Here is a 12,959-nt window from a genome sequence, read left to right as displayed (position 1 = left end):
TTAGGTCTTATTTATACCTTTTATCTATATAGGTAGCTAAGATTTATAAACTGTAAACTTGTATAAATTGAGGGATTCTAAAATAAGTGTATGTGTAATGCACCTACAGCTTAGCTCAAATGTTTTTATTTTGTTAACTCCTCTATATAGAAAGAAATAAGTTCCTGCTCTATACAGAAAGAAATATGAGAGAGCAAGATTTTAGCTTCAGGGCTATTGGTATTTTTAATTGTTTGGAAGCTTATCATCTGATTTTATCAAAACTCTGAGGTTTTGTATCCTTGTTTTCCCAATACGTGACTGAGCCTGGGACTTGAGTTACCAGACTGTCCTTCAGTTCAGTCTAGACGAGATGGGGACAACACTATTTTGTGTGATAATCTTTTATTCAGTTTCAATCCACCCATTATCATATCATAAAGCAAGACATGTTTTATACATTTTTCCCTGTTTCTAATTTTAGCCTCCCAATGGTATTGGGAGGCTTCTTTACACCTGAGCAAGCAAGAACCACTACAACATTTAATCTGTCTCTTAATTTATTCATGATTATTAATATTAAATTACATCATTAGCTGTCTCAGCTGAACCTACTGACTTTCAGGACTAAGCTGAATATCAACATGGTTAGGAATTTGCCTGTGGAGGACGTTTCAGTAGCTTAATCCTAGAGATTTATTAGTGTTGACTTTAGTTACTATGTAAAGAATTTTTTGAGCATGTGCCTGAGAACATAGTGATGAGTGTATTTTCAAAGTGGCAAATAATAAATAAAAATGGAACTTTTGAGAGTTTTTAAGAAACTGTATTATATAACAAATTAGAAAGATCTTTTCTCTTGAGCATTCATTTTCTCTATCTTATCCATATTGTGATTAGGATTTGTAAATATTATGCCAAAAATTTAGCATAATTATGTTAAAAAATCTATGCCAGGTGCAAAACACTTAATTTAATTAGTAGTCAAGTATTTCCACACCTATGTATCTATCTTGCATAGGAGAGTCTGTAAAGCAAACATCTTTCATGTGTTTTTAGAACCTATTAATCAGCATGTGAAAGTACAGCTCCTTCAAAAGCAATGTAAAATGACCTCCTATCAAGGGCATGTGCAGCTGACTGCTGAGTGGGGAACAGGGTGCCAAGAAAAAAGCCCGAGCAGGGACTGACACTGGGGGCATGCAAAGAATAGAAAACATAGATGGGGGTTTCAAATGTGCTTTTTGTTGCTCCTGCTATGGGGGTGGAAGATCCTGCAGTGCATGCAGGCAAGCTCCTGTCTGTGGGACAGGTGGCCTTGCAGTTGGACTCAGGCTACAATACCAGTTTATAGGGAGACAAAATCTTGCATCTCTGGCTGGCAGCAATTGATGGATTGCAATTGCCCAGATAAGCACTGAATTCAAGAGGGTCTGAGGAATCTGAACACTTGGAGATAAAAGAGTCTTCCTCATAATTCTTGAACTCTGCAGGAACTTTGGCCCAAGGCTCCCAGTTTATCACAAGAGCAGGAGGACATTGCTGACCCATGGAGAGATGCTGTTCTGCAGGCATGAGAGACAGGTTGAGATTTTTGGAGCCAGTTTGCTGTTTGGTGATTTCTACAGAGTTACTACTGCCACTTTCAATAGAGCTACTTCTCATGGCCCCCCACGTGTCCCCCATGTCCCCAGTGGTATCCCTGTTTTCAAAACAAGAAAAAGAATGAAAGCACAATAACATCTCTCTGCCCTTCATCCAGTCCCTGCCAGCTTCAGCAACTGCCAGCTGAGAAGCTGTCTTCATGTTAGATAAGTACTGCTTTGTTACTGTGGTGGTATTTCTGTAATCTGGCGTGTGCCATTTCAGTGCTTTACAACTGAGCTAGACCAGAGACTAAACTGAAGAGAAGCATTGCTTCACATTCCATGTGTTGAGTAAGAACACTGTTTTGGAAATGTTGCTCAAAATTGAAAAAAAAAAAAAAAAAAGAAGAAGATTTAAACTCAAGAAATAGTGTATCATGTAAAACCACAGAATATTGTGATAGGATTTTAGAGAACATGGATTTCTGATCTAATGAACTTTTGTGGGCAAATTATATTAAAATCTTGATAAGTGCAGAAATACTTTTTTTTTCTGCACAAGGTCACCAGTGGTCTTAAGCTTTCTTCTCCTGGGAAAACCCCCCTCTACAAATTATTACTTTAATAACTTGGTATTAAAGTTCTGATTTTGTTGTTCATGCAAAACTGACAGGATGACTACAGGTGGCAGTATTTGTCTTGTAAAAGCAGAATTTCCAGTTTCAATAATTCTTTAAAATCAATGAGCAGCAAGTGTGAGGACAAGCATATTAGTAATCACTGATTGAATTTTTCTTTTGACCTTTAGCTTAGGTATAAGCTCATCATTTGAAGTGTACATTTTTTGTAGGAATATGCCCAAACTTTGGAAAATACTTTATTTTTGTGTTTAATTCTTTCAGTCAGTCCAGAAGAAGTCCTGCTGCAACTGGAATTTATATAGTTCATGCAATTAAGTCACCAATTTTTCTTCTTTCTCACCCCAGATTGATGTGACTTCTTTTATCAAAAATTGTCACACAGATACATGCAACTGCAATCTTGGTGGGGACTGCGACTGTTTGTGTACCAGTATTGCAGCTTATGCCCACAAGTGCTGCCAGCAAGGAGCAGCGATTCACTGGCGATCTCCTTTGCTCTGTGGTATGTACCTGGACTGGCCAGAGCTCATCTCACAGGCATCTCTGACTTTTTATGCCCAATTATTCAAATATGACAGAAGCAGGTGGATAGTAAACAAAGTTCACATCTCCCAAACTGTCTCTGTGTTAGCTGTGTCATCCTTATGCACACAAATCCAAGGTCATGCTGAAAAGGGCTGGCTGTGCTCAGGGTGTGTTAGTGCAGTGTGTTAGTGTAGGAAAGGCACTGGTGAATGTCTAGTTTTCTGTCTAGGACTGAAAAGAGACCTAGTATGTTCTTTTCATGAAGGGCTCTGAGCTGTAGAATAATTATGCTTCAGGTCTGCTGTCACTGAACAAAAGTCTAAGAAAATAAAATCACTGACTGAAATATCTTGTGGGACATGAAACATGTGGGACTGAAAGTGAGCTTTGCATTTTAAGAATGCAGATATGAATGGATTATTTTGTTACTTTGTAATAATAATACTAATAATAGTAATAATAATAGTAATAATAATAACAATGATAGTATGCTTGTTTTCTTTTTCTTTTAGCTTATGACTGTGAACATTACAACCAAGGTATGTACTATTTGATATTCTCCTTTTTAAAACATGTTTAATTTATGGGCTTTTTCTTTGACTTGATGTATGTAGTTTTAACATTGCTTTTATTTTTAATGAGTGAAGGTTAGTGGCCCAGCTGTGTTGAATGATCCTAGTAATTCCTAATGCCTCCATTAATAACTTCATAATGTTCAGTGTGGATTGGTTGGATTTTGGATGATGGATTGGTCCATCATCCTACAACACAAGATAGCAGTCAGGGAGATGCTCTGGAAGGACACTTCTTTGTGTTTGTACTGTAAATATCAGAGCTGGAACCTACAGTATTTGGACGTTGATAGGCTATGGGATTTTATGCACAAGTCTCACAATACTGTACTGGAAAAAGAGCAGTACCTTAGGATGAGAGTGGTATTCATTTAACAGAATGAATTCCTGTGTTATTCCCTCTAATATTTGGGTAGAGTGCACATGCTTTATAGGGAGCAATAGATATTGAAAAGGGAAACTTGACAAGCTGCAAAGATACAAATCTGACTGTTAATGTATCTTTTTGTTGACTAGGATGACGTGCATCCTATAATGAGGATCATTATAGAAATGATTTTTTTTTTTCCTTCGGTCTGGCCTACTATAGTAGCAGCATATAGATCTTGCTCAGTATAGCTGACTTCCCACAATTACTTTGTAATAGGGAGTTTTGTCTTACTCAAAAAGGTTTGAGAACATGGCTTTAGTGGTGACATGACAGTGGTCTTAAAGGTCTTTTCTGACCTGAATTATTCTATGATTCTATGAAAAAGTAGGAAGGAGTACTGGTTTTGGCTTATTCTCTTTGTATAGTTAGAGTGAATTTAATAATGTATTTTGTATCTGTGATGACAGTGGTGTTTTAGCTACTGCTTACACAGATCAAGGCCTTTCCCAGTTCCCATGCTGATCCACCAGCAAGCAAGCTGGGGCTGCACAGGAGGTTAAAGGGGACAGAGCTGGGACAGCTGACCCCAGCTGACAAAAAGGATGTTGCAGAACACATGATGTTTAGTTCAGCAACAGAAATTTGAGGGAAAGCTTTCTGGGACTGCATTGCTTAGGGTTCATCTAGATGTTGGTCAGATGATGGTGAAGAATTTTGGCTTTTTCATCACTTTTCTTGTAATTGTTTTCTTTGGTTTCCTTTTCTTTTTCCTTATTTCTCTAAAAACAAGACTCAAACCAAAGCATGGTTTAACTGCCTTTATCTCCACACATGAGTTCTTTTCAGTTCTTCCTCACTTATTCTTTTGTGAGGTGTGGGGTGAGTGGCCAGGTGTGTGGTGCTCTAGCTGCCTGCCAGGGTTAAAGTCAAGGATAGAGTTATGAATGTTTCCACTACCAAGTGGAACCAAGTGGAACATTAAGACTTAAGTTTTGTATATTATGCAATGAAATTTTTCTATATGATTTTTCTTCCCTTAGGTCTTGGTGAAGGACCCTATATTTTGGCAAGTTTTGGAGTGAATGACACAATTATAGGGGCTAATGTATCCAGCAGAAGGATATTTCCCCTGCCTAGAACTGGAGCACATGGAAACGTAATTTTCAGTTTCATGATAACTCCAGGTCTTTTCAAGGATAAAGATTTATGTAAGTGTTCTCAGCAGTTTTGCTAATGGTGAGATATATATCTCAAACTATATGAATGATTTTTGCTGCATCTTCTAAATGTCATGAAGTAGTCTAGATATTTTTAGTTGTTGGAATAAGTGGCCAATTTCAAATTGGAGGAGGGATTTAAATTTTATTTTTTTAATATTAGAAAGCCTCACTTCCAGTTTTAAATTTGACTTTTAAAATATTGTTTTAGAAATATTGCAAAATACAAGTCAATAGAATAACTCTGTGAAAAATCCAATTAGTTAGTATAACTGGAAGCTGGTGAATTTTACACAAGTATTTAACAAATATCAACACTGAAGGTCAATGCAGGATATTTTTGTCTCCAGTAAAATTGGTTCTACTTTATGTTTCCACCTTATTTGTTGCTTTTCCTGACCTAGAAAATGTGCAACTCAGAATGATCAACGTGTTTTTGCATTGTTAATAAGCAGCATCTCTGTGCAATGTAGAAGGTAGTTTCTTAGGGAACAGCTAATCCTAAGCTCTATGTTTTACTTATAAGAGACTTACACAAACTCTACAACAAAAATAAACATGTTTAAATGTTGTAAATGTTTAAATATTTTTCCTTCTGTATCTATTTTTCTTTCTTCACATGTGAAAATTGTGCCAACTAAATCAACAAATAATTTTCTCAAATAATTTAATTTGTTGAAAAAATCACAAACCTTCAAAAATCAACTTAAAGAAGGGCTTTATCCACCGAAAAAAATTCAAACTATGTTTACAAACATTTGAATTATTTATTGCCATAGGAAAATTAGTTTTTTATATGTGATTTTGAAATGAAAAATGCATACAACAGAAGAGTTAATTCTGTCTTGTCAAATCCCCATGTAAAGTGGAAGTAAATAATTCATTATATATGTGCAGTACACAGATGACTTTCATATGGAAATGAGGGATGAGATAGTATTCCTTTAGATTAAAGAACTTCAAGATTGTATTCAAGTTGGAAATCAAGAATGCAGTCAGTCCTCTTATAAATTCTTACATTTTCAGAGAATTTTTTCACTTTTGGTTTGTGGCATGGGTAGAGCAAATAGAGGTCAAGTCTTTTATTTGGCCATAGATTTTCTTGCTGTATTTTTGGATATGACTGAATATAAAAAGAGCCTGACCTCAAAGTTCTTACAGTATGATATTAATTACTAGTGAAATTTTGGCACTGCTAAACTGTCAGACATTTGTACAAACTTGAGAAAATCTCTCAAAATATGCAAGTGCCAGTCTGAGAGTGCTTAGGAATAATTTTTGAAGGTTAGTAGCAGTAGGCTAAATGCAGTTTTGGTCAAACTGCTAAGTTTCCTGGTGATTCTGGATTGTATGATCATACGAAGTTTTTTTTAGTCCCTGCACTGCATTTCCAACTCTCTTTTGTGGGACACAAAACGGATTTTTTTTGTGTGAAAAGCAGGTTTTAAAAGGAGCCACTTAACAGCCAATATATAGGATTTAATCTCAATTATAAGTTGGTTTCTGTGAAAATCTCACAATTTTATTTTTTTTTTCTTCTGTGGAAGCCCTGTCTCTTGTTTCACTTGAATCTGCTGAAAGACCAAACTACTTTCTGTATGTACATGACAATGAAACCGTTGGGCTGGAGCAGTGGCAGGCAAGTGCCTCTTTTCAGAGACGAGCCACCTTCTTCCACCACCAGGGTCTCTGGAGTCCAGGGCTCAGTGCCTTCGAGCTGCACAGTAAAAAAGGCTTTTTCATCATTCTCACCTCATCCAGTGTTAAAGTGGAAAAGTATGATGATTCAGAAGAATTCAAACGTTTCAGTAGCTTCAGTATTGAAGGTAAATTTTGTATCATCTCCAGGGATGAACATTCTTTTTCTGCTTAAATTCAGAGCACTTCCTTTCCTGTATTTCAATAGCAATAGCAACAAATATTTTATCCTATTTTTAATTTCTCTCTGTCTTCCATTCCAGCTCAAAATGCTATTATTTTCTAGCTTGCAGATAGGATAGTCACATTATCATTAAACTACATTTTCATTGGCTTACTCTTTCAAAATGAAAGTGGCATGTTGCAAAATGATGTTTGTTATTATCTCATTAGTAATCTACAGATATTTATTCTTTTGAATGAATTGGATAAATGTACTGCATCTGCAACCAACAGTGTCCTCACTATATGTAATTGATATTTTAGGTTCTGAAACAGAGTATATTGTAAAAATAAAGAGCTGTTTTTATTGTCAAAGCTTGAAGTGTCTTTTAGCTTGAACAAATTTAAAATACTTGAAACTGCTCACCTATTGGAAAGTTCTGAAAAATTGCCTATTTGTTTTCCATTTCTTCATTTTTTCATTTATCTAAAAATACCAATGTATGTTATAGAAAATGCTGTAAATTTATTATTGACTATCAAATCAATAAAACCCCCCTTTTTTTCTCAGAACTCAGTGCTTCTGTGCCTTACAGAAGGATGTGTGAATGGCGATATGAATCTTGTGCTAATCCTTGTTTTAAGACATGTAGTGATCCTGAAGGAATAGCATGTAAATTTCTTCCTCTGTAAGTAAAATTTGTCTCATTTTGCTACTGGTTTTTTTTTTTTTTTTTTTTTTTTTGTAATAAGCATACCATATACTTTCTGAAAATTACTGCTACTGCAATATCCATTTAGTTTTACTATCTGGATTTCAATATCATTCTTATGAGACACTCTCACAAGTCGTATGAAAACATTTGTACCAAGTCTCTCATTTCCCACAGTTTTTATTCCCATTTACATGTACTTTCCAACATATGAATAAGAGGGTTTGTATTTAGCCCAGAGGATTAGCTTCTGGTAGTGGTTGAGTAGAAAGCTATTAAATTAAATGAAGGCTATTTCCTTCTATGGACTTGCAGTTGCATCCTAATCGAGCACACCATGATGCTGAAACAATTACAACTTTCTGGTGTTTATGTGACAGAGAACAAAAATCGTAGGAATAGTAAGGGAGTAATACGCCCTCTCCTGTAAGAAGAGGGAACTTCATACTGGGAGACACCCATTGGCGTGAAGGGAGTGATTTCAGAGGGGTGATGTTAGCATGGAATTTAATAAATAGATTTCCTGTCTCCGTGGCTCCCCCATGGCCTCTATGAAACCACAGTAAACCGAAAAGAAAAAAGTCTGAAAGCTTAAGGCACAATGTGGTGGAAAAGAAAGGATATTTTATATTTCAGACTCCCTAGGTATATGCATTTTATGATTAGTAATACTACTAAAATGACTACTTTTCTCTCTTGGTATTCTTAGCTTTTTCCTTATGGGAACACTGGTTGTTAATGTCATCATTTTCTTATTGAAAAGTCCCCCTAGAATGAAAAGACATGGGAAAGTAGTGATTTGTCTGCATTCTCCAATGTTGAAAGGACACAAGGAAAAGGCTTTATGGAGTCAATCTAAATATTTTAATATCTCATCTGAACTTATCTGGATAAAACAAAAGTCTTGTAGACAAGTTCATCATTATGTGAAAAACCTTTCTGCTTAGGGATCTAAACTTCCACTTGGTTGTGGAAGCAGAATGGTCCAAAGCTATCATGTTCATCAGCCTAGGCAAATAATTATTAACAGTTTAGAAATAGAATTATGCTGCTCAATAACTTTTTGACCTTGAAATGCCTCAAAATGATATGATCATAATTTCATTGGAAAGTTCTCAGAACTCTGATAAGAAATTCTAATGGTTTGTTTAGACAAAGTAAAATAATTTAAAATTAACTTATACTTCTACTGTGGCTCTAGAAATGACTATGCAATATTTTAAAGGGTTGAAGGATGCATGCCATACTGTCCCCAAAACATGATCCTTGATGAGGTCACACTGAGATGTGTTTATCCAGAAGACTGTAAGTGTACTTTATTATGTTGATCTACTCTTATAATTACTCCAGAGATTCCAGGAAAGGATTAATAAAATGTAATTTTTTAAAAATTAAATTCTTTCTTAGAGCAACTTTCTGTTGAAGATTGTCTCTATGGAACATAGACTCTATTCCCAGTCATCCAAAATATAACTTCTGCATTCAAGCAAGTTATATTTTGAGTTGAATTCTCATATTTCTCTAATAGTGGGTTATATATATATATAATCTTTTGTGATTATGTTATACTCAGAGTAACTATATTTGGTATATAATGCCTCTGTAAGGGAGAGACCCCAAATGAAAGAAATACAGCTGTGGCGAAAAGTTCAGTCTTCTCAGAGGATGACACAGAACTAAAAAATTCTGTTCATCTATTTCATAATTTCTGGTGTGTAAAGATACCACATTCTTTGCTTATTTTGTGGTATTAAATATTGTTTTAACATTAAAATTTAATTTTAATACTATGTCTTATTTTTTGTACAAATTTTAAATTAAATACATTAGGCTTGATATTTGCTAGTACAAAGTTATCTAGTATACTGTCTTCTAAGGATGTAATGCACTTATTTCAAATATTTTAATATTTTGTATTTATTGAATTTTCCATGGAATTGCCTTGTTACTTCAAAATTGCCCTGAAAAATAAAGTTTCTCACCAATAACAGCAACAAAAAAACCTACTTCATTTGCAGAGAAAATTAGAAAACATTTTGAATCAGCAGAGTTCCTCAAAGTCATCAGATGACCTGGAACCATTGGCAAGATCTAATTTGCTAATATTTAAATGGGATTTGATTAGAGGTAGATTTGCTATTTTTCTTTACTCATATCCCATAAAAGACAGTTAAACACACATTTTTCCTTTTAGGCATACCTGTGACACCTACAGAATCAGAAATTGGACTGAAACCTTCACTATTAATCTCTCACATGGGAGCTACCACAGAGAGATTTCCTGAGACATCTCCTGTATTTGTTACTTCAGGGAATAAATCAACTTTCATCGGTGTGACAGACAAAATAACCATGAATGCAAACACAGCTTCAAGGGGAATGAATATGTCTGCACAGTCTGTTACAGACTTTTATTCATTGGAAGCATCTAATGAAGCCACCTATTCAACATTTCCATTACCAAGTACAGTGGAGCCTTCTGATGTACTTCACAGCACAGCCAGCCCTACTGTCCTTTCCAAACCCATCCCTTCAACAGATTTTCCAATTCTTCAAGCCTCATCAGTCACATCACATACTGCCTTCTCTAATGCGTCTATAACTTTACCCATTGCAATAACAACTCCAACAACCTGGCTCAGTGCAAGTCCTATTCCATCACATTCTTCATTGTTAACACCCACTTCCCTAGTGGTAGTTCCATTTTCACTCAAAACATCTCAGCTAGAAACAGTTCAACCTTCCTTACCACTAACAACTTTAGCCTCCAAGATATCTTTTGTCTCTTCTGAGCTGCCTGCAGGAATTGGGAAGAGTAGGAGTCCTTCAGTAAGTCATTCTAGGGGAGAAGAAATACACTTTGAAGTGTCTTTGCCTGCTTTGCGGGCTGACGGAGAAACTTTCACAAAATCTGTATTTCTTCTAGGTCCACAGTTGACACTAAGCACATCTACTTCTCCTGTATCTACTTTGTCTGTTAGAACTAGGTCTGGCATTAGTCAAACTGCAGGTTACCCAGCACCCATTTCTGCACTGACTTCAGCTGCTCCTCAAATTCCTGTAACTACTAGATTTTCTAGCTCTGAGACAAGTGTTTCTCAATTAATCACAGTTTCATATTTCAAAACAGCAAAACCCTTGTCTAAAACTTCTCTGATATCAAGTGCTAGTTCTTCAACCAGTTTTTCTCCAAAGCCATTTTCATCTCCAGTGCAAACTTCAATGACTGTTCCTGAGCAGACAGCTCCATTAAAAAAGGGCAGTATTTCTGATGCTCTGCCAATAATTACTGTATCTTCACCTCAAGTTTTTTCTCAAATTCCTAAAAACACTTCTTTAAGTTCTTCTGCAACATGCACAGTATCTACACCAGTGCGTTCTCTGATTACCTCCCTGGAGCCCAAAGCGTTGGCTGGTACCACTGTTGCCTCCAGAAGTCTTTATACAGCAACTTCTGGTGCTTCCACTCCTCTAGTCAATTCAGCAATCTTTGATAGGTCTGTAGTAAGCAAAGCCTCAACAGAAAATAAGCATATAATGCACACTGATTTATTTTCATTGTCATCCATTTCTAAAAAGCCAATGAAATCTATTATATCTACAACCTTCCCTCTCAGGACATTGGTATTACCTCTAAATGCTACATCAATAACCACTTCAGAACTTACGGAGTACCCAAAAAGTTCAGGTACAGAATTGAAAACCCACCCTGTGGCTCAAAGTTCAGGTACTTTCATTTCCAAAGATCCTTCTTTTACAAGGTCATTATCTTTATTTGCAACCATGTTATCAACATCAGTACCATCTTATGTGACATCTCAGACTACAAGTTCTTCATTGACTCCCATAGTCAGTAGCACATCATCACTAATACAAAACGTAAGTGCTACCCAAGCATCAGTTTCATCTCTAGATACACAAGGAACTTCAAAAATTCCAATTATAGACCTTGCAACTTCTGTGGATTTTTCTAAATTCACTTCAAAAATTAATCTCTCTACCAGCTTTTCAGCAGAACTAAAAACATCTATTGTAATGCCCTCTTTACTAATGCCTAGAGCCTCTGAAATCACTTTAAAAAGCCAGCCCTCTATGCCTTCACTTTCTCCTAAGCCCACTCATATCTCTAATATTTCTCTAGGAAAACAGAGTTCTTCGGTAAGCTCTTCAGAAGAAGATGGAACAATATCAGCCATACCAGCTGGAATCATCACTCAATCCACTACACCAATGATCATGAACACAACAGTGTATGCTACATCCTCAAAAGCACCTTATATTTTTGCAAAAATGCAACCTAGTTCTTCAGCCAGTTTATTAGTTACTTCAGACACTACCCTAGCCTCTAGGATTACTACAAAAACCGCTGATTCTTTTGTTGTCAATTTGGATTTTTATGTGGCTTCAGCTTCAGTTCCTACCACCATAGAAACACACAAATCTTTATTTACAACTGCAGTAACTCAAGCTTCACAGAGCACTAGAGAAACTCCAAATATTAATATAATGAAAACAACTGGTACTACAAGTGCATTATCACAGATTAAGAGTACCTCATACATAGCATCAGAAGTAAAATACACAACTTCATTTGAGAAACCTGTGGATATTTCAGAAGATGGTCAGACTTCAGACGAGCAAAAAAATGCTACCAAGACAGAGACAACCACAACTGACAAATCTTCCCCACCTTATTTACCAGTAACTGCAGTTCAGAGTCTACTTTTTTTAAGAAATACAACCTCAATCAAAAATATCTCTGTTTCTGGAGTCCTGGATATAACAACATCTAATAGGTCCAAAATCCCAACACAGAAATCCATTACACCTTATTTTAGTGTAACAGAGGCCACAGAGCTGCAAACCAGAGCTATAATAGATTTATCTCATTCTAGTGGTGAAATGGCTCTGTCTTCCTCTTCAGGAACGACGGCTGCAGCTGACAAGGCTTACTTTGGCACGATGATGCATGCACTGTTATCTACATCTGCTGAGTGTGTGGTATGATCAGTCTTACTTTCTCCTGTATGTTATAATATATATTGCTTTTCAGTCCATTCTGTTATTCTACATATGTAATACTAGAGATGTAAAATAGTTCCTATTTTCTATTTAATTTACTTGTTCTAATATTCTCGGTTATTCTTAGAGGATAGTTTTGTTGCTGCTGTTACATTGCTCTGGTATATTCTGCCACTTGTATGTATTGCTCTGAAAAAAAAAAAGGCTTTAAATCTATGTGAGTTTTCTAGATAGCTAAATATATTTCTGAGGTGCAGAAAAATTAATAATGCTTGGAATTTTGATGTTTCTACATAATCTTACCCTGGCTTTCCTTTTTACACTTGTTTCTTTGTCATAGGGTTTAAAATGGGAATGCATGATTTTGTGTTTCTTAAAATGCTTCAGATTATAACTGATTATAATTTGTACCCTCAGTACATAATGCTTTACATAGGGTGTTCCACCAAAGCTTGATGGAACAGGAAGGGTGTC

The 12,959-nt window shown here is 35.8% G+C and overlaps 1 protein-coding gene across 1 annotated transcript in view; it reads left to right on the top strand.

Moving 5' to 3' along the window:
- The window catches only part of OTOGL (otogelin like), an 88,134-nt gene that overhangs the window by 50,867 nt on the left and 24,308 nt on the right, over nucleotides 1–12,959 (top strand). Inside the window, exons 30-36 of the mRNA XM_056482054.1 lie at nucleotides 2,552–2,708; nucleotides 3,244–3,270; nucleotides 4,714–4,881; nucleotides 6,438–6,716; nucleotides 7,322–7,439; nucleotides 8,689–8,768; nucleotides 9,658–12,464. Coding sequence (XP_056338029.1) covers nucleotides 2,552–2,708; nucleotides 3,244–3,270; nucleotides 4,714–4,881; nucleotides 6,438–6,716; nucleotides 7,322–7,439; nucleotides 8,689–8,768; nucleotides 9,658–12,464 — 3,636 coding nt within the window. The remainder of the gene's footprint in view (nucleotides 1–2,551; nucleotides 2,709–3,243; nucleotides 3,271–4,713; nucleotides 4,882–6,437; nucleotides 6,717–7,321; nucleotides 7,440–8,688; nucleotides 8,769–9,657; nucleotides 12,465–12,959) is intronic.

Source organism: Oenanthe melanoleuca, chromosome 1A (genome assembly GCF_029582105.1).
Source record: "Oenanthe melanoleuca isolate GR-GAL-2019-014 chromosome 1A, OMel1.0, whole genome shotgun sequence".
Classification (NCBI taxonomy): domain Eukaryota; kingdom Metazoa; phylum Chordata; class Aves; order Passeriformes; family Muscicapidae; genus Oenanthe; species Oenanthe melanoleuca.
The sequence above is the reverse complement of the archived record's forward strand: the minus strand, read 5'-3'. Positions and strand labels throughout refer to the sequence as shown.